This window comes from Mus pahari, chromosome 23 (genome assembly GCF_900095145.1).
Source record: "Mus pahari chromosome 23, PAHARI_EIJ_v1.1, whole genome shotgun sequence".
NCBI lineage: Eukaryota > Metazoa > Chordata > Mammalia > Rodentia > Muridae > Mus > Mus pahari.
The window spans coordinates 10045327-10064140 of record NC_034612.1 but is presented as its reverse complement, the minus strand read 5'-3'; the positions used below and the strand labels follow the sequence as shown (position 1 = coordinate 10064140).

Below are 18814 nucleotides of genomic sequence, written 5' to 3'. Positions count from 1 at the left end.
CACACACACACACACACACACACACACACACACACACACACGCACTTCTCTCTCACCACAGAGACCTGGGCAGCACCTGCCTGGGACCCTTGCCAGGAGCCCAGCTGCCTCTTGGCCAGGACCCCTGAACAGTGGCTTGCTAACAGTCCTCAGAGAGGAAGCCTTGGGGACAGCTTTATGGTAGCCACGGCCCTTTGCCTGTGCTCAGAGCAGGGCTCCTCAGCTCAAGTCCTCGTGCACTTTCTGAACAGCTGCTCTCCGGAGCGCCCATCTGCCATCACTGGCCAAGTCACCCTGAGCATGTCACCCCTGCTCTCTGCCACCTCCTGGGGTGCACCTTAAGGATGGGCCAGGCTCAAGTCTACAGCCAGGGATGGGGGTTGGGCCCCTGCCCCCCATTTTGCTGTCTTCGTTGCTGCTACCCAGCCCCCAGCCCCCACTGGCCTGCCTCCACATGGAGTGCCGGCTCCGCCTGGCAGGAACAGCTGTGGAAACCCCGCTTCCCCGTGTCGGAGGCCTCCGTGGGCCCTCACCAAACAAACACAAAGCAGAACCCGGGGAAGGTGTGAAATAAATAAACGGAACAAGCCGCACATTTTCCTTCCACGGCGCAGCTGCTCCTGAAGATAAACAACAAGTGACTGTCACCAAACATCAATACCGAGAAATGAACTCGACAAAAAGCTCGGCCAGCCCCCAACAGCCCCCCAGTCCTGCCCCCTCCCCCAACCTCCAAACACCCACTCCTGCATTTCTCCAGTTCCCACCTAATGGTTTTATTTTTCAATTAATTCCTTGACAGAATGCCAGCACGCATCTTTTTCCCTTCCCTGGCTGGCAATGTCGCCTACGTGGAAGGCGCCGGCGGGCGGGGGACTGTGGGAAGACAGGAGAAAGGGCTCCATAGGAGGAGAGGGAGGCTGGGGACGAGAGCAGGGCTGACAGGGAGAAAGGACGCTGGAAGGGCCCCGTGAAGAGGCAGGCGGGCCAGAGGCAGCCCAGGAGGGGAAGCCAGCGGGCCAGCAGCAAACCCTGCCGCTCTGAATGGAGGCTTCACGCAAGCCAGTTGCTTTCCCTGTCTGGGCTCAGTTCCCGAATGAAGACGAAGCTGCTAAGCACAAGTTGTATGTGCTGGCCATGCCTGGCATCCCAGCACCAGGGAGGCTGGCGCAGGAAGATGGTCTGAGCCTGGTGGTGAGTGGCCAGCCCGGACAATGGCGAGACCCTGTTTCAAAATGCAGGAAGTGACAAGCCACAGGGCCTTTAGGACTTTGGCTAGCACAAGGGTGAACACTCAGTTGCCAGAAGGCACAGGCCAAGATAGACAGACAATAAGTGTTAAATGTACCATCAAGTGACTCTGACGGCCAGCACCCAGCAGTCGTCGGGTCTCTAGGTGCCTGTGGGGAATCCCACACGTTGGGTACATGAGCCCTGGGAAGTCCTGTGGGTACAGATAGGCTCCCCACATGGTGCTGAGCTCACTCTGGGGGCCTTTTCCTCACATCATGGACAAGTGTCCCACAGACACTTGCAATGCAGTGAAAAGTGACAGCTCCACCCTCAGGGTCTCAGCAGCAGAAGTGGAAGCAGAGTGAGTCACGGGGCAGTATTCATACAGATATTGACCCGAAGCCCAACAGGCCCACCCCAAAGGGATGTGGATCTTACTCACGTAAGGTAGGCAGTGGGGTTTGCTTCTCACAGACACATTCTCCACTCTGATAGCCCAGAGGGAGGGAGGGACCTAAATGGTGGGAGGTTGTAAAGCGGTCACAGGCTAACTTCTCTCCAGATGTCTGTCCTGGGCATCTTCCTGGCTGGAGGATAACTGGACTGGCCCTGTGCATGCGGAGCCCCAACCTCGACCACAATGGGCTTAACCCACGCTGGCCTGGGGTCTTCTGTCCTTGGCCTATGTGAGCGTGGACTACCGGGTGGGAACCCTGTGCAGTCTTGGGAGAGCGGAGGCTCCCTTCATTACGACCTTTTCTTCTTCCTAGGTCCCAGGGGAGGTGACACAGAGACACGTGGCTGTGGAGTGAGCAGGAGTCCCAGCGTTGGGAGGGCCGTGTGCCGTGGACTGGACGACAGGGAACACGCATCTCATAAATGGCACAGTGGCTCTGCAGGCTTCTGTGTGGGGTGTGGGACCAGGGTGGCCGGATCTGATTTCCTAAGAGTGCTTTGAAACTGATTTCCAGGTCAGATCTTCCAGTGGCCAAACAGTAATGAATCCAATACTGTTTTGTATTCAACATGTCACAGGCAAGACACCGATGACTCAGCTGGTGGCTGCTGGTCTGCGTGCTTCTTGTTGCCTGTCACAGGCCCGAGGCCGCCACGGAAGCAGTTCCCCTGGCTTCCCCTGGTTGGGCCAGACTGCACGTCAGGTATGCTGGCCAGCCTGTACCCTCTGCGTCTCCGGGCCCCGCCCAGGATGGTGGCCAGGCCCTGCCCCTCCCACACCGCCCTGCGGTACTTCTGTCAGTTTAATTCTGTGATCGATGAGAAGGAGCAGGCGAGATGGCCCGGCACAGCTGGCTTCCCCGTTAGCCCTAGCAGGGATTCGTGGGCTTGCCGGCGACGGCTGAGTGAAATGTTTGCAGAACGCACAGAACACAAGTCAATAACAATTTAGTGGGATTGGGAGCAGGTCCCTTCCTCACACGGACAGTCGCTCCCAGGGGAGGGAGGCACAATGTGCAGGCTATGTCACATTGCTTGGAGTGGGAGGCTCAGGTGCGTGTGGGGGGTGAGAGGTACGGGGCGTGGCTGGGCCACGCCTGCCCCAGCTGGCCCCAAGGACCTGCAGCCTCCCAGTATACTTTCACTGGGAGATGAGGTTGCTGTCTAGAGGTCCTGACACAGGCCCCCGTCCATCTGCACCTTGGCTAGGAGCTGCCTGGGTCCACATGCCTTCACTTTGTGAGCCTCAATTCCTGTCACCAGCTGTGGCAGCCAGGGGGAAGTGATAAGGAACCTGACATCTCGAGCCAGGAGCCATTTGATGCAACCAGGATCCAGGATCAAAGTCCTCTTGTATACCCCGTGCCCTCCTGGGACCCAGAGGAAGGGCTGACACAGTCAGGTCTTGGGAAGAGTGAGAGGTGCCCAGATGAAGGGCTGAAATGTAGAGCTTACACAAAACCCCCATCTCCAGGGGGTTGGAAGGAGGCAGGCCAGGGGATGTTTTGAATAATAAATTCTGTGACTTCACATGCTTGCTTGAACTTTCTGCCTATGATTTTGAAAGCCTGATGATTATGTCTTCACGGCTCAGATCAAGGAGGCCCATCTGCAGGGGCTGATGGGGGATAACGGGCTCTTGTAGTCCCCGGTCTTTCGAAAGCGTGCCATCCTGCCGATGATGGAGGTGTGGGATGGGGGTGTGTGGAAATGCTGGCAGGCTTTAAATATCATCTGTATGCTGATAACTTCAAATTTATATGGCAGCTCAGCCTTCACCCCGGAGCTCTGAACTCATCCATCTATTTGCTAATATCCCTGGGGCATCCTGGGATGTCTCAGATCCAGCTTGGTCACCTGTTCTTGGCTTCCTGGGTTTGCGCAGCACCCAGGCCCAACCCTTGCTTCTCCCCTGTCTTCTCTATGCCACCCTGGCCAGCTCGCCCCTCTCCCAACAAAGCCTGGCTACTTTCCGCCCTGCAGCCTTTGGCTGTGGTCCTGGCCACCATCTTTGGATGACCCCAGTATGACCCCCGGGCCTGATTCCAGGGCTATCCCTACACAGCAACAGCAACGACGATGTAGACTCTCGAGGTTAGTGATGCTGGCCTTCGCTTTAGTCTTCCAGGGCTTCCCAGGGCAACATGAGCAGAGTCAGGCTTCCTGCCTCCACTGGCCAGACCTCTGACGGCTTTTCCTGTCTGTTTTCTACTCTCCATGCTGGAGCTCCAGTAGTAAACACACTTCTGCCCCAGGGCCTTTGCATCTGTGGGCACCTGGGCTCATAATGTTTCTCCCGTAGGTCTTTGGCTGGCTGGTCCCTTGCAATCACACAGAAAAGTTGACTTCGTGGGAAGGCTTGTTCTAGTTGCCATATTAGATGCACTTTCCCTTGGGGTATGTTGTAGCGTCTATTCTAATTTTCTTCAGGAAACCTGCCACCAACAGAACTTTGATCCTTATACATTATGAAACTTGCCCCTCTCTCTTATACCAACACCACATCCACGAGGGAAAGGAGGGAGAGACAAAGCCACATGCCTTCTCCCTTGAAAGCTTACACTGAGGCTGCTACGTCTGTGCAGGCCACCTGGGACTCAGGAACTGTAGACAATGTAGGGCAGGAGGAAATGGGGTATCTGTTCTACAAGGGCCCAGAGCTGTGTGTTCCAAGGAAAGCTAACAGCCGACTCTGGGTCTGTCTGGTCCTGTAACATGGGACCTGTCTCTCTCCAAGTGTGCTAGGCTAAAGTGCCACCAGGCTTTTAAACTGTATGTAAAAGTGCTAAGTGTTGCTGCTGCACAAAGGCCCTTGACAGAGCTCTCTCTGGCTTCCCCGAGGCTGAGCTCATCTTTAGTAAGACTTTATGAGGCTGCATCTCTGCAGAAGGACAGGGCTTTGAGGAACAAGGTGAGAATATCAAGCTCCAAACAGGGCCTGTCCTACATAACTCTGGCTGTGCTGAGCCTTGGCGCCCAGACCTAATATGAAGACGGCTGCAATCGGCACCAACATGACCCAGAATATGCTAGATGTCCAGCTAACATCAGCCACGACCATGTCTGGTTCTAACGGGGCTCTGCTCTGTGGACAGTTATGAAGCCAGCTTTATTCGTGATGCGAGGTAAGTTAGGAGACAAGGAGGGTGGCTGTGTCCCCTGGAGGGTTAAGCTAGTAGAGGAAAGGGTGCATGTATGCATATGTGTATATGTGTGTGAATGCATGTGTGTATGCATGTGTGTGTGTAACACAGAGAAGAATGCTGCAGGCCTGGAGGTGAGGTGGTGGGCTGATGTTACAAGGGTCTGGTTGGGGCTCCATCCCTATCCTATGAGGCTAGGAAGGTGGCTCAGAGTGCCAGGCCAGTGGCTATCTGGCCAGAACTCCTCCTGTCTGTGCCGAGGGCTCTTGCTGTGTGTGCTGTGTCTATGTTGCTCTGGCCGGTGTTGCCGGGCCTGGTGGGCAGGGGATAAGGCGGGTGGAGGGACGGCGGCTCTGCGGCCACTTGCTGTGCTGCTCACGCCCGAGCCCCTACTCGAGGTGAAAGTTGCAGCCGCTAACCACAGCCCATCAAGCCTCCCCAGCTGGAATAAGACAACAGAGGGAAGCCGAGCCACGCTCCTGGCTAAATGAAAGCCGTGTGCCGGGCCTCCCTGCCTGTGAGTGCTTAAGACGGGTTGGGCGGTGGATCGCTTCTGGCCATTTTACTCTGTCTCTGTGCTCGGGGTACTGTGGCCTGCCAGGCCCTGAAAGCTTCCCAATGCTGCGACCCTGCTGGTTTGTAACACGTTCGGGAAGAAAGGGACACAGCTAGAGGCAGACTTTCTTCTTTTTTCCCCTCCTGAGCACTCTTTTCACACCCCACACGCCAGGCAGAGAAGAAAACCACTTCACCTACTACAGGGCTGGGGGCTGGAGACCAAATATCTGATTCCTGACTGGGGAGGGGGGTGGCAGGCAGAGAGCAAGGGGGGGGGGAGTTGGAGGGAGGGGAACAGGGAAGAGGACCAGACTGGGATAGTCCAGGGAGGGTGGAGATGTTGAGAGAGAAAAGGAGAGGGAGAATGGACTAGAGGGGACAGCAGCGAGCCAGCCTCCCTCCTTCGGTCCCTCCCTCCCTAAGGCACCTGTCTGGCAGTAATGTCTCTACTGACTCAGGGTGACTTCTTCCTGTGGCCTGGCCTATACTGTGGTCTTGCCAGGTGGGTCCCAAGCACCAGCTAGGGAGAGACACTGTCGTGTCGCCATTGCCCAGGGACTACAGAAAGCATCAGGGATGCCCCATGGGACAGACAAGGGGGTAGGGCTTAAAGCAAATCTCCTTTAGACACCAGTAAGTGGAAAGCCTGCAGTGGGCAAGCCTGGGGTCCTTCTCCTGTGTGCCAGGCCCTGTGCCCTGGCTGGAGACTCAGCAGCATCAGGCTCCCCCTTTCCTTTGCCCAGTTACATCCTCCTCAGGCCACTGGCCTGAGCCTGGGAGCGTGGCCAGAAGCCGGGTGTTACCTCCCTGGAACCACAAACGTCAAGGTGATGACACCCTGGATTCACTGTAAGGATGGCAAAGCTGAGCCTGAGACTCACCAGGGCCACGGAGCGGAAATAGGACGGACGGACAGACAGACAGACAGACAGACAGACACACACACACACACACACACACACACACACACACACACACGCGCGCGCGCACGTGAAATCAACGTAAGGGTGCTGACCAGATCAGCCCATGCAAAGGCTCAGTCAAGAGAATGACTAAAAGCTTAGGTTTGAGTTCCAGCTGTGTCATGGGTGGCTGGACACTTCTTAATAAGTTTCTTACCCTCTCTGAGCCATTTCTGATCTGCTAAATGGGTCAATGACCGTATCTGTCTCCCTGAGTCCTTGCAAGGCATGACAGGAGAGGAGAGGCTTTGACAGCATGAGACACTGTGTCAGTTAGCCTGAGCTATCTATATATACAGTTCTGCTGACTCCTTGGACCCAGGAACGGCGTGTCTTCACCAAGCCTCCCATGTCAGTAGCAGGCTGTGGGAAAGGCATGGCCTGCAGCCCATAGGCAGGCAGCCTTGTGGGGCCGGAGTTTCCAGGCGTCCACCTGAGGTCTGAGTACCTTCCTGGCAATGATCAGGGCCCATGCCGGGGCTGGGCACAAGTCCCACTTGCCCTTGGGCTCTGCCAGGGCCCTGGAAGCTCAGAACAATGCAAACTCCGACACAAATGAGCTAGTACTTTTCTCGGCAGGGAAAAGGGCAGAGGAGAAAGGAGGCCCAGGGAGACTTTGGGGGCCCATAGCCCTGTTCTTAGGACTTCAGCTGCTGTGCACACGTGCAGGATAGGGTGGAGGATGGGGTGCACACTGTCCCTGGGACATCTGCATACCTGGCAGCCTTGCACCTGCTACAGCCACGCACAGCAGCTGAGTACCCATGGCCATCTTGGGGCGGCTGGAGAGGCAGACACAGGGTTATCTTCCCCAGTCTCATCACCACACCTGCCTAGTGAGGTCCTGTGGCTGTGACGTCCACAGAGACGGCCTGGACACAGCAAGGACTGGCTTCTGCTGCATCCTTGCGCCTGGGAGGAGATGATGCAGTCTTTGGAACTCAATTTATTGAAGGGTCCTCTGTCCACACAGAGCAGAAGTGCTGAGCCCACAGTCTTGGAGGCCTGGGCTGGGTGGTGGGGCGACCACAGGGGAGGTGGGCCCTGCCTCGGGGGAGCGCCTTCCACAAACATTTGCCGACGGGTGCATTTGGGGCTGTCGATGCCTGTCGATGGAGACAGTTCTGTCTGCCTGTCAGGACTTGGGATCTTATTGAGCTGTTTGTGAGCCCACCACCGAGTGTGCACCATCTCCTGCTTCTCTTGCTTTGCATTTGCTTAGGCTGAAAAGCTCCTAGCCCAGGATAGAAAGCCTGGCATCACCTGGAGACTGAGCTAAACAGGGGCACCGGATAGGAATGGACCAAGCCAGGTACAAGCACACTACATTTGCCACAAGTGGGGGTGGGGTGGCTGGGCCTGGTCAGAATGACAAACAAACAAACAAACCCAAACCAACCAACTAACCAGTCAGTCAGCAAACCTAAACAGCAGCGGCAGTAACAATAGAACCAAGAAAGTACAGGGACAGGCAAAGAGGAGTAGATGCAGAATGACCGACACCAGGAGGGCAGGGCAGGGCAGGGCAGGGCAGGGCGGGAGACCAACTGCATGGAAGCAGTATCAGCCCTTTGAACAGGGCATCCGTGTCTCTCAGCACAAGCAAACACAGAGAGGAAGGTGCTATGTTGATCTGTAACAGCACATTTGAGGGCTCAGGGTCCTCAACAGCTAGCAGGGGACAGTGACCTCAGTAAGAAGTACGGCAGGCAGGTGGTGTGGCTCTGGGCAGTCTCGCTGGACTGCTCATAACCCTCCAGGACAATGCACCCTATGGTCGGTCCTCTACTGGCACTGGCTCCTGAGGCCAGTTTTGTAGACAGACAGCTTATAGCAAACACCTTCAGGGGACAAGGCTAGAATTCCTGCGGGGCCCCAGTGCAAGGATGACAGGGTAGGAAGACTGCCTGCCTCTTGAGGTCACAGCACCAATGACTACAGACAGGACTGTCCCAGCCCCGGCCAGAACCTGTTTGCCAGCAGGTGGGAGGGGACCTGTTCCCAGCTGGGTGGCTCAACGGTAGCTGCCTTGTTCCACTTTCTGAGGACCACTGTCAAGGTACTTAGGGAAGACGGGCTTCCAGTTCGAGTCTTGACACCCTCATGAGGTTGCAGGGCCCATTAGAGACAAGGCTCAGTGACCCCACCCACAGACCTCTCCAGCTCTTCCCGACTCCCTCCATTTCTCAGCTGCAGGCACAAGAGCCTCTTAGGTCTCAATTTTGGGGACCCTCAGCCTGGGCTACCCACGAAGGGAAGTGGCGACCTTCTTCACCCATGCCCACAGCCCTGCTCAGTCACTATGGTGTCCCACACATGAGGACAGCTGGACTCAGAGGAGGACAACCATCTTTAAGGCCAGTGTCACCTTGCTGAGTCAGCTAGGAGCACAGAGCTTGGGTCCCCAAGAATGGCAATACTGGAACTTGGTGACCCTATGGTTCCTAGGGTCAGCCCGCAGGACCCATTTCCAGCACCCCTGGGCTTGAGGTATCATGTTTGGGAACCTGAATCGGAGACTATAATATGAACAGAAAATACAACTGCCCTGCCCTTCTTGCTTGCCTAGCCCCATTGCCTTACCTCTCTGCAGTGGACAAGGTAAGCCGCCATGTTGTCCTGATCCAAGGTGGCTTGAAGTGGCAGGAGTCCTTGGGGCTGCACCCAAGTGAGGGCAGCGATCCAGGCAGTTCCCGTCCCAGCTCTCAACCCCAGAAGCCCCAAGTCAGCCACTCCTACCTTGAAAGTGCCTGGCCGTCTTCCTCCGTAGGGCCTGCACGGTCACCTCTGAGTCTGCCCATTCCAGAACCAGCCTGCGGCCGTACAAGTGTGTGCTATGACACAGGGCATTGAAGGCTTTCTGGAGGAGGGGGCAGGAAAGAGCAGCGCATGAGCTGTGTTGCACGCAGCCTCCCCCAACCCCCCCCCCGTGACTTTGGGTGTCTGGCGATGCTTCGGGGTGCTGCTGGCACACCCACTTCACTAATGAGCTATGTTTGACGTGAAGGAGCAAGCGGCAAGCAACTGAGCAGCCAATACACTCACTGCCTGGGCGGGCGGGTCACCAGTCTCCCTGGTGGCATCTTATCTGTTGTCTGTGAAGGGCGAGCCCACTGACAGGTGAGCCTCTCACGCAGCTGTCAAGTCACCAGAGGACGCATGCACACTCCCTCATGGTAACTTGGTGCCTGCCCTCTGTCTGTCCTTCTGTTCCCACTGTCTCCTTCCTGGCCCCCTGACCTTTCCACTAGGGGCTTCCGTGCCCAGTTCAGCACCCCAGGCCTTGAATACGCTCTTCCTCCTTGCTCTGTCAAGCTCCTCCTCACCCCCACAGCCTTTTCAACACTAAATTGAGGTATAATTATACAATCAGTGTATTCACATGCAGTCATCAGCATATGACTCTAGAACATTCCATCACTACCTCAAGAGAACGACACATTTGGCTATCACCTGGCAAGTTCCCCAATTCTTCTCCCAGCTCACACACACTTCATACCTACTTCCTGCTTTTATGGATGTACCAGCTGTGGGCATTCATCTGATCGCTACACAGCACTGATCAAAGCCCAGTGTAAACATGGTTGACTGAGGCTCAGTGGCCTTGTGCAGGGACAGCCTCCTCCTCTTCTGGAGACACCCTACGACACGAACATGGGACTTCAGTGGCTAAGAAGTCTCTCAACTGTAGAGTCAACATATCTGGGGCAAGGTACACCCACCCTGTGCTTCCTTTTTCTCAAGGTCTTAGGCAGGTTAAGGGGATCTTATGAGCTTAGCATTTTGAAGTGGAAGGGTCAATGCAGCCAGATTTGGGACCCTGAAGAGGATCCAAAGTGACTTGGTGCAGGGCATACAGCATGTCCATGTACATCTCCTGTGTGGGCACACGGCATGTCCACCTACATCTCTTGTGTGGGCACATGGCATGTCTACGTACATCTCCTGTATAGGCACATGGCATGTCCACCTACATCTCTTGTGTGGGCACATGGCCTGTCCATGTACATCTCCTGTGTGGGCACACGGCATGTCCACATACATCTCCTGTGTGGGCACACAGCATGTCTACCTACATCTCCTGTGCTCTCAGACAAATTCCCTTAGCAGCCTCCTTCTCTCCACAGAACCCTAGGCATAGAGGATGCTCTGAGGGCCCCTGGAGGCTGCAGAGCACCCAGGCTGACAGCTGGAGGAGGGTGACATGGGACCAGGAGGGGAGCCTGCCTTTCTCATTGTATTGTCGCCTAGAAGCGCTCACTCACCAATACAGTGAGGGCCAAAAACAGCCACTGCCCCTTGCCCATGAGGTGACTGCTAGGGTTGGAATGTGTCCCCAAGAAGATATGGTGGGTCCTGACCTTGGGCGCCGTGGGAGGTGACTGTGCTGAAAACAATGGCTGAAGTAACCAGGTTAACACTGGAGTAAGGCGGCCCTAGCACAGAAGGACTGGTATCAGACCCGGCAGCATTGTGCCGTACACCACTAAGCATCACATCACCGCCTGGGGACAGCATCTGGGAGGGAGGTAGCGGTCACACATTATCCCACGCTATCTTGGTTTGGGGCCCTGTAACTCCAGGTTGTGTACTTCTGTTCTGTAAGATGCAGGACGTTCCAGGGAAATAAGGCCACAACCTTGGGCTGGTTACTGCCCTAGCTCAGTCAGGTCCCGTTTTGAAAAGGCTTTGGGACTTACAGCAAGTAATGAAAGCAGCGCGCCCAAAGTCAATTCAAGACAAATAGAATCTGGAAGAACGGGAGGCTCGGGGATACTGGGGTAGGTGGGAGGGGAAGTGGTAAACAGTCACTTGGCCAACGGAGGGAAGGCTCCCACACTGTTCATCTCTGTGCTGCTTGAGAAGGGCCAGGTGTAGGCCCCCCTCCACACACACTATTTTTTTTTTTTAAGTTTAATTTAGAAACCTCTCTTGACTGCCAGCAGAGCCCCTACCATTTTTTTTTTCCAGGCAGATATAAAAATGCATCTGGCCCCCGAGCCGAAATGGCTCATTCTGAGCTCAGAAGCGTGAGTGCTCAGCTGTTGGGGGAGGCAGGGAGATGGCGGGACTCAGGGGAGCTGGGTGCCTCGAGACCAAGAAAGGAACTGGTGGGGAGTCTGATGAGGGTCCCCGAGGAGCTGCATCCTGGGGACACGGCAGTCTGGGACAGCCACAGCTGCATCTGGTGGCTGTCCCACCCTCACTTAAAAAGCAGGGAGAGACCTTGGCAGGGAGGCCCAGGAGAGGGGCTGCCTCGACCTCTCAGCCTTCGTTTTCTTTCTCATGGTTGGTTTGTTTTACTTCAATCTACATTCTCCTGCCTGAGGCCTGGTGATGTTTCTGTTCCCTGCAGGAGTTCCTAATAGCCTCCCCGCTCTCCCTCTCTCTGTACCCCTCTGGCACTTTAGTAGACCCTCATTGGAAGGGCTTTCCATACTCGGAGGGTATGGATGGGGCTATGGTTCTGCAGGCGGGTTACCTGTTCAAACCCTGATTCCATCACGTTCAAGCTGTGTGATGCTGGCCAGGCTGCTTAAAGTCTCTGAACCTAGGCTGCATCAAATTTTAGGAGCAGCAAAGACGGGGTGGGGACACTCAGGAAGCCATGTACTCCCAGCTCAGAGCCCTGCCCTGCGGCAATGCTGTCTGGTACATCATCATAAGCCATTCCTCGGTCTGCAGGAACCAGGAGTGGGAACGGCGGCCGCCGCCTGCAAACGCTCTTATTTTTTTCTAGAACACAATATGGGGTTCTCCAAAAATAGCAGAGCCCTTCCCAGCTCTGACTGCCGAGGACTGATAGACACAGGCCATGCTCTGTGTGCCTTTTTCCTGAGCTGCAGTGTGGTGTCCTCAAAGCTATTCCCTCACGGGATGGTACAGTGACTGGAGGTTAGAGCCAGCTGTGGGGAACACAGTACACATGCTGAAAGGAGAGATGCCGTGCGCTTGTCTGCCTGAGGCATCTTAGGGATGGAATGAGGAGGGAGGGATGGCCCCCTTTGGAGGGGCTTTTGGGCTAGGGCAGGGGCAGGGGAACATTCGAGAAGCATGGAAGATTCTAGAGATTCTGAGCTTGCCTCAGCAGGGAGAATGTCAGCCACCAACAGCTTCTTCTGCCTACCCGGCCCCCATAGAAACGCCTCACCACCTTGCCACCTCGCTCTGCTCAGGGAGCTTGCCTTTGCCCTAACAGCCTGGGGGGCTAGCGTCCTCTGGGATGTGCGGTCCTGTGGCTAACAGTCTTGTTGGTGTGGTCCAGGGAGCCTCCAGGTTGGACAGGTCTCCAACCACATAACCCCAGCCTGCTTATCCACTGAAGGGTGACTCACTGGTCTCCCACTTCAACAAGGAACAACAAGGGACACCATGTACTTCATCTTCTCCAGCACTGCAACTTGGCCTAGCCGGCAAAGGCCCTGCCACCCTGGGCCTGGCACACCTGGTATGGGTTCTAGCACCCAGCGTGCACCTATTGTCACCCGGTCCCTCCCTTTGCCAGCACACTGCTCTCGTTAACTACTCAGAAAATCTGAGTCTTCCTTGGCACGTCTCCAGCCTGGTCAGTGTGACTCGGCCTTAAAGAGCCTTTCAAGCCTGGGTTTCAGAACACAAGGATACAGCGAGCACAGCTGGGGTCACTGCACACCTGATGGTGACCTGGACTTGGGTCACAGCTGGGGTCACTTCACACCTGATGGTGACCTGAACTCAGTCTGGCTTTACATCTAGCACCCATGGCTTTTGGTCCCCGCTGAATGGACACAGCTGCCCACCTGCTAGTACATGAGCTCCACCAGCCTCTACCCTGGCCTGCTGGGAATCCCATGGCCCAGAGTACAGTTGGAGGGGCTCAGGTTGACACAGAGAATGACAAAGAAAAGCCAGTCTGCCATCTCCTGGTGGCCATCTCCGGCTACCCTCAGCTCCACCCTCTACACGTCAGGGGCCTCCCCTTAGGGCCACAGCCAGTACGGGTCTCCCTGTCTCTACAGAGGGGATGTACAGAGGAGGCTTGGTGGGAACTCCTTCCCATCCCAACCTCTAGACGACAGCATGGGCCACACCCTTCTTCCTAGAGTCTGTTCTGAGGGTGCAGACATTTCCTCACCATCGACCCCAGAGATATCACTATTTATGGTGAGTCCCTTGGATCTATTTACTTGAAACACTGTGGGTGGCCCTGCCCCTGCTGGATCCCAACTCCCACTGGTGGGGTTCTGTCTCAGGTGACTCCTATCCCAGGGGAGCATCTACCCCAGGTCCAGGTTACCACCATCACGGTCTCTGGCTCTGATTTCCTGTGACTGACGCCTCAGCCTCCTGCCTCTTCGCCCTGATTCCACCTGGAAGCCAGTCCACTCGGACAGGGGAATCAGTACAGGGCTTGAAGAGGCTGGACCTGGTGGTCATCTTGGAAGACCATGGAAGGTCTGGAATGCTGCCAGTGGAGTGCTGGATCTAACCTTTGTTCACTTTCCCCAAAGACAACGTTTCTCCCAGCAACCAAAACCATTGTGTGCCCTTGGCAGGACTTCAGTCCCATGTGGTTACTGAGGACTGGCTGATCCCCAGCTGTCTGCAGCGCCAAGAACCAACCTGACTTTAGAAGTCTGTAGCCTCCTGGCCCCATCCTCCTGTTCCCTGTGTATCCCTGACAGAGCCAGAGGGCCATAGATACAAAAGGCATCCAAGGACACCACCAACCTGCCCTCAACATCTGTGCCCCACACTTGAAAGGGACAGTGACAAGGGTGGCCAAGGATGGCATGTGCATGCCAGTGCCCTGAACCGAGCACAGTGGACAGAGGAGCCAGGTCCCGCCGGGCTTGGAAGAAACACTGGGTAGTGACTTCTAGGGAAGGGTGTTTTACACAGCTTTTCACAGCCTAAGTCGGGTCAGCACACTTTGCTAGTTAGTCGCTTCCGGCCCGCCCAGACGCCTCTGCCTCACAGGTAGGACTGTCCTAGCTCTTTGCGTAACATGGACTTCCACAGTGAATGGCACCAGGGATCATTCTGAGGAGTGACACTGTCTTAGTCACTGTTCTATTGTGGTGAACCGACAAGAAAGCATCTCATTGAGGGTTGGCTTACAGTTTCAGAGTCCATTATCATCATGGTGGGGAGCATGTAGCTGAGAGCCACATAATGATCTGTACACACATGTATGCACACTCACACCCCCACATAATACACGCATACACATGCACACACACATGCAAATGCACATACATGTGTATACACATACACATACACACACACACACACACACACACACACACACACACACACACACACACACACACGCAGCCTGGCATGGGCTTCTGAAAACTCAAAAGTCCACCAGTGACACACTTCCTCCAACAAGGCCACACCTAATCCTTCTAATCCTTTCAAAGAGGTCCACTCCCTGGTCTAAGCATTCAAATATAAGATGAGCTCATGGGGACTGTTCTTATTTAAACCACTATAGACACTGAGAAGCAGAGGCAACCTTCCAAGACAAGGGGCCACAGGCCCATTTGTAGACTGTACCCCGACTCTCTGAGACAGACAGATGCACCCCAGTCATCCCATCAGCTCAAGTCAGTCAGCTTAACCTCCGAGTACACTGGGCTGACCCAAATGCCAGGTGCTACAGCAGAGCGGGGTAGGGAAGGGCTCCACTCCTGCCTCTGCAGGCCTGAAGCACCTCGGAGGGGAGGAGTCAGGTGCTCAGGGAAGGTGACAGGAGGTCCCTGCACTGCCTGGTGACCTGACAGACTTCTCTAAGTTTCACTTTCCCAACTCAGTGTGAGCTCGAGGGACTGCCTGTGCCAGAGGAGGGCAGCAGCTGTGCCTCGGGCCTGTGCAAGCCTCGTGGCTGGGTTTCCACCTTTCTCTGACTCACGCTGTGCCTGACAGATCTGAAAGCAAGGTCTTTGCTCTGGTCTGCGAGATGCCTGGCAGGCCTTGGTCCCCATGGTCTGGAGAGCCGAGTAGCAATTGGCAGAACAGCTCAGTGTGATCTTGCTTATGCCTTGGCGGTAAACTGGGCTGCACCTGATCCTACTTACCCTCTTAGCCTACATGTGCTGGCTGAGCCTGAGTCCTACCTTGAGATGCAAGCTTGGCTAGAATTTCTATCTCTGGGCTGTGGTTGACAGAAGCCTGGCAAAGCAGCAGCATTCAAGTTCTGGGGTGAGTGTGCACACGACACGAATGCACACCCAAACAGAAAAGTAGGGGCGAAACCCCAACTCCTGGGCTAGCTCCTGGCAGCATTCTGGCAGACACAGAACTAACGGATGTAGGTTTCCATGCAGCAGGGAACCTTCAGGGCCTGGGGGACTCAGCTGCCTTCCTGTCCCCAGCACATGCACCACACCATCTGCTCTTTCAAGCCCTGCCACTCCCCAAGGACAGTGTCACCAGCTTCTGCTGTGGGGCAGGGGCACACATGAAGAATAGGAAAGCAGCTCCGATGTCATGGATTACTCTGAACCTACCACTCAGGCCCTCTGCTTGGTTGGAAAAGGGGTATTTCCTTGAGGGTCATCCCCACAGACCCCACTGTACTGACACCTCGAGACTCCTCCCTGCACACCATCATGCGGATGCGTGTTACACACGTGCTACTGATCATCCGACGGATCACATGCTGCAGGCTACCATTCAACACAGAGCAGGGTGCTGGGTACCAGCAAGGGAGGCAGGAGGTGGGAGAAGCTCTGTCCTGCCCCTTGTCACCAATCCTACCACCCAAATCTCACTTGAGCCCTCTGTGCCACACGGCCACCATCTCCAGGCAGTGTAAGCTCAGGCCTTGTGCATCCTGTCACTCGCTCCCTGGGCGTCCACCTGCCGTGGTGAAGTGGGAAAGAGGAAGGAGATGCCTGCGACCCTACAATTAAAGCTGTGGTTGTTTATCACAGCGGAGCTCTGCCTGCCAACGCCAGCCGCCATCGCATCTCCGGCTGCCGGCTCCCCCCGAGTGTTTATTTAAGCCAACACATTGCTCCGCTAATTGGATAACATTCTATGTGAAAATAGGCCTTTTAAAACAACAGTGTCGGTGGCTAAAACAGCTGCAACCACAAAAGTATAAAGAAGCGTGCATGGCTCGGGAGGGAGAACTGAAGGCACCTTGTGTGGGGAACAATAAATATTCTGGTTTCCCGGTGTCTGCTTCTTCCCGGTGGTCCTTTCCCCCTTCCTTCAGGGCCAGCCTGGGCTAGGTAGGGAGACGAAGGTGGGGGCTGAATGGAAACCCAGTGCCTATTGGAGACTTCCTAGTCAATGGAGGACAAATCCACCTGCCTAGGACTCCCCACTGCCGTCCAGGTGAGAGAGTGGCATTGGGTGCTGGGGTGTGCTGGAGGGTGCTCGGCAGTGAAGAAGGCAGCTGCTTTTTGGGGAGGCTCAGAGGGGCTGCTCCCCAGAACTGTCTTGACGGGACTTTGGCCTCTGTGTGTGTCTCTACCCAGGGAGCCCTTTTCTGGGGGTAAGGTGCTACAGCTGGATAGCGGGAATGGGTATGAGGGGCAGGTTTCGTTAGAGGAAGGTCATCACTTTGGTAAACCAATGCCCAACGGGAGGGAGAAGCCGGGCTGTATAATGTTGAGCCAAGTCTTTGAGCCATTTCTCCATCAGCACCCAGGGGACACTCAAAAGAAGTCCACAGGGTTGATCAATTCAGATACCTCCAGAGGAGGTACAGCAGTGGTGACAGGACGGGGGATGGCACGCAGGCAGGGCAGCTCAGACGACCTCATAGGTAGGCAGGATGTGTGCTAGCCTGACTCCTGGCTACATCAGTCTCCTATCTGACTGACCCTGGCTTCTCTCTTCTGAGTAGTGATAGGCTCCCTGAGAACTGTGAGGTTGGGATAACACAGGCACCTTCAGCAGCACTGATATTTGCTGCCGAGAATACCAGGGAGGGTTCACGTGCTTGTCTAACCATCTCCCGTGGGCAGGCAGGGCTCTGGGGCTGTGCAGATGGGCAAGGTCAGGAGAGGGAGGTTTTGTGCTCACCTCCACTAATCGTGGTGAACTGGGACAGGCAGTGTGCCTACAGTAGACACATCACTTGTGCGGTGCTGCTCTCAGGAGGCCCTGCCTATCATTGTTGAGAACCTGTGGCCAACACCAAGTCTCCTGCTGGCTTTGCTCCCCATGTTGTTATGCATGTGACTCAGAAGGGGTCTGATGGGTCAGGGTCCCTGAGAATGTGTGAGGTACAGGGTGAGGCCGCTCATTCCAGGATGGGGAGTGAGCACTTGTTCTGGGTTAGTGGGCCTATGTGAGAGGCTATATCATGACTCTTATACCACTGGGCCAGGCCAAGAGCCCGATACTAGGAGCAGGGTGGGGTGAAGTAGGGGCTGGTTGCTGGCACCTCTGGGCAGACATAAGTCTCTCTGAGCCTCTGGCCTCACAGTCTTCCACTGAGCAAGCAACCTCCTGCCTCAGCCCCAGGACATACATGTAGCTTCCTAACCTACAAGGTTGCAAGCACCCAATGACTGGCTGCTCTCTACATGGACCAGGGCCAAGATGGGAGAAGGTGCCCAAGAGGACCAGAGACCGTCGAGGGACCAGGGTGTTTCTAAAGGGGCTTCTCTTCTCTAAAACATCAAGTGCAAAAAGGAGGCTCAGGAGACTACGAGGGCCCTTTCCAGCTTGGTTGGGCTCCACTCTTTCTCCACAGCAGGGTAACCCCAAGCCCCAAGCTATAGCTAGAGAATGACTCCTTGTTCAGAGTGTGACCACACTGTGTGCAGGGCGCAAGGATATGTGGCAGGTGAAAAGAACTCATACTGCCACTCTGGACACAACCCGGCTCTGCAGACAGATCCAGGGGAGTGGAGGAGACAGACGGAGCTGCCCCAAGAAACAGCAAGAGCAAGAGATCATTGTGGAGATGGATCGCAGCTCACTCCCACTTCTGTCAAGATGAGCTTACTGGCACAGTGGGCAAAAAGGGCATGAGTCCTGGCAGGGGGGCAAGGAAGGGAGGGCAGGGCAGGGTACTGCAGCAGGGATGGAGAGCCCTGAAATAGCACCTGGGAGCCGAGGGCACAGCCGGTCTCCAGGGCTGTGGGCAGAGCCCTCTCTGTCCTCAGCTGCCCTTCTCTTCCAGGAGCCAAGAGCAGAAAGGGATGGATGGAGGGAAACGTCGCCACCTCTGTCAGTCACTGCTGAGGGGCTGACTTGGAATTAGGAAGAGCATGGCCTCTGGCCTGAGGACTGTACTGTAATGCACAAGTGAACCCACAGTCTGTCCCTCCAGCTGCCCTGGGAGGCCTGAGAGGCACTGGGAGGGGTAAGTCACTTTTCCAAGGTTTCCCCAAGGGGAAAAAGCCACGCTGGCTTCGTAGATGGTGAGCAGACCTTTTTTAGGGGCAGAGTTAGGTTCTACGTCTCCCAGGGCAGCCTTGTCTGGAGGTCTGGATAGGAAACTGTCAGTGGTGG

General features: G+C 55.5%; 1 protein-coding gene across 1 annotated transcript in view; it reads right to left on the bottom strand.

Annotated features, from left to right (window-relative positions):
- Nucleotides 1-18814, bottom strand: part of Rbm19 (RNA binding motif protein 19) — an 83890-nt gene that overhangs the window by 3781 nt on the left and 61295 nt on the right. The window contains exon 23 of the mRNA XM_029533843.1: nt 9092-9212. Coding sequence (XP_029389703.1) covers nt 9092-9212 — 121 coding nt within the window. The remainder of the gene's footprint in view (nt 1-9091; nt 9213-18814) is intronic.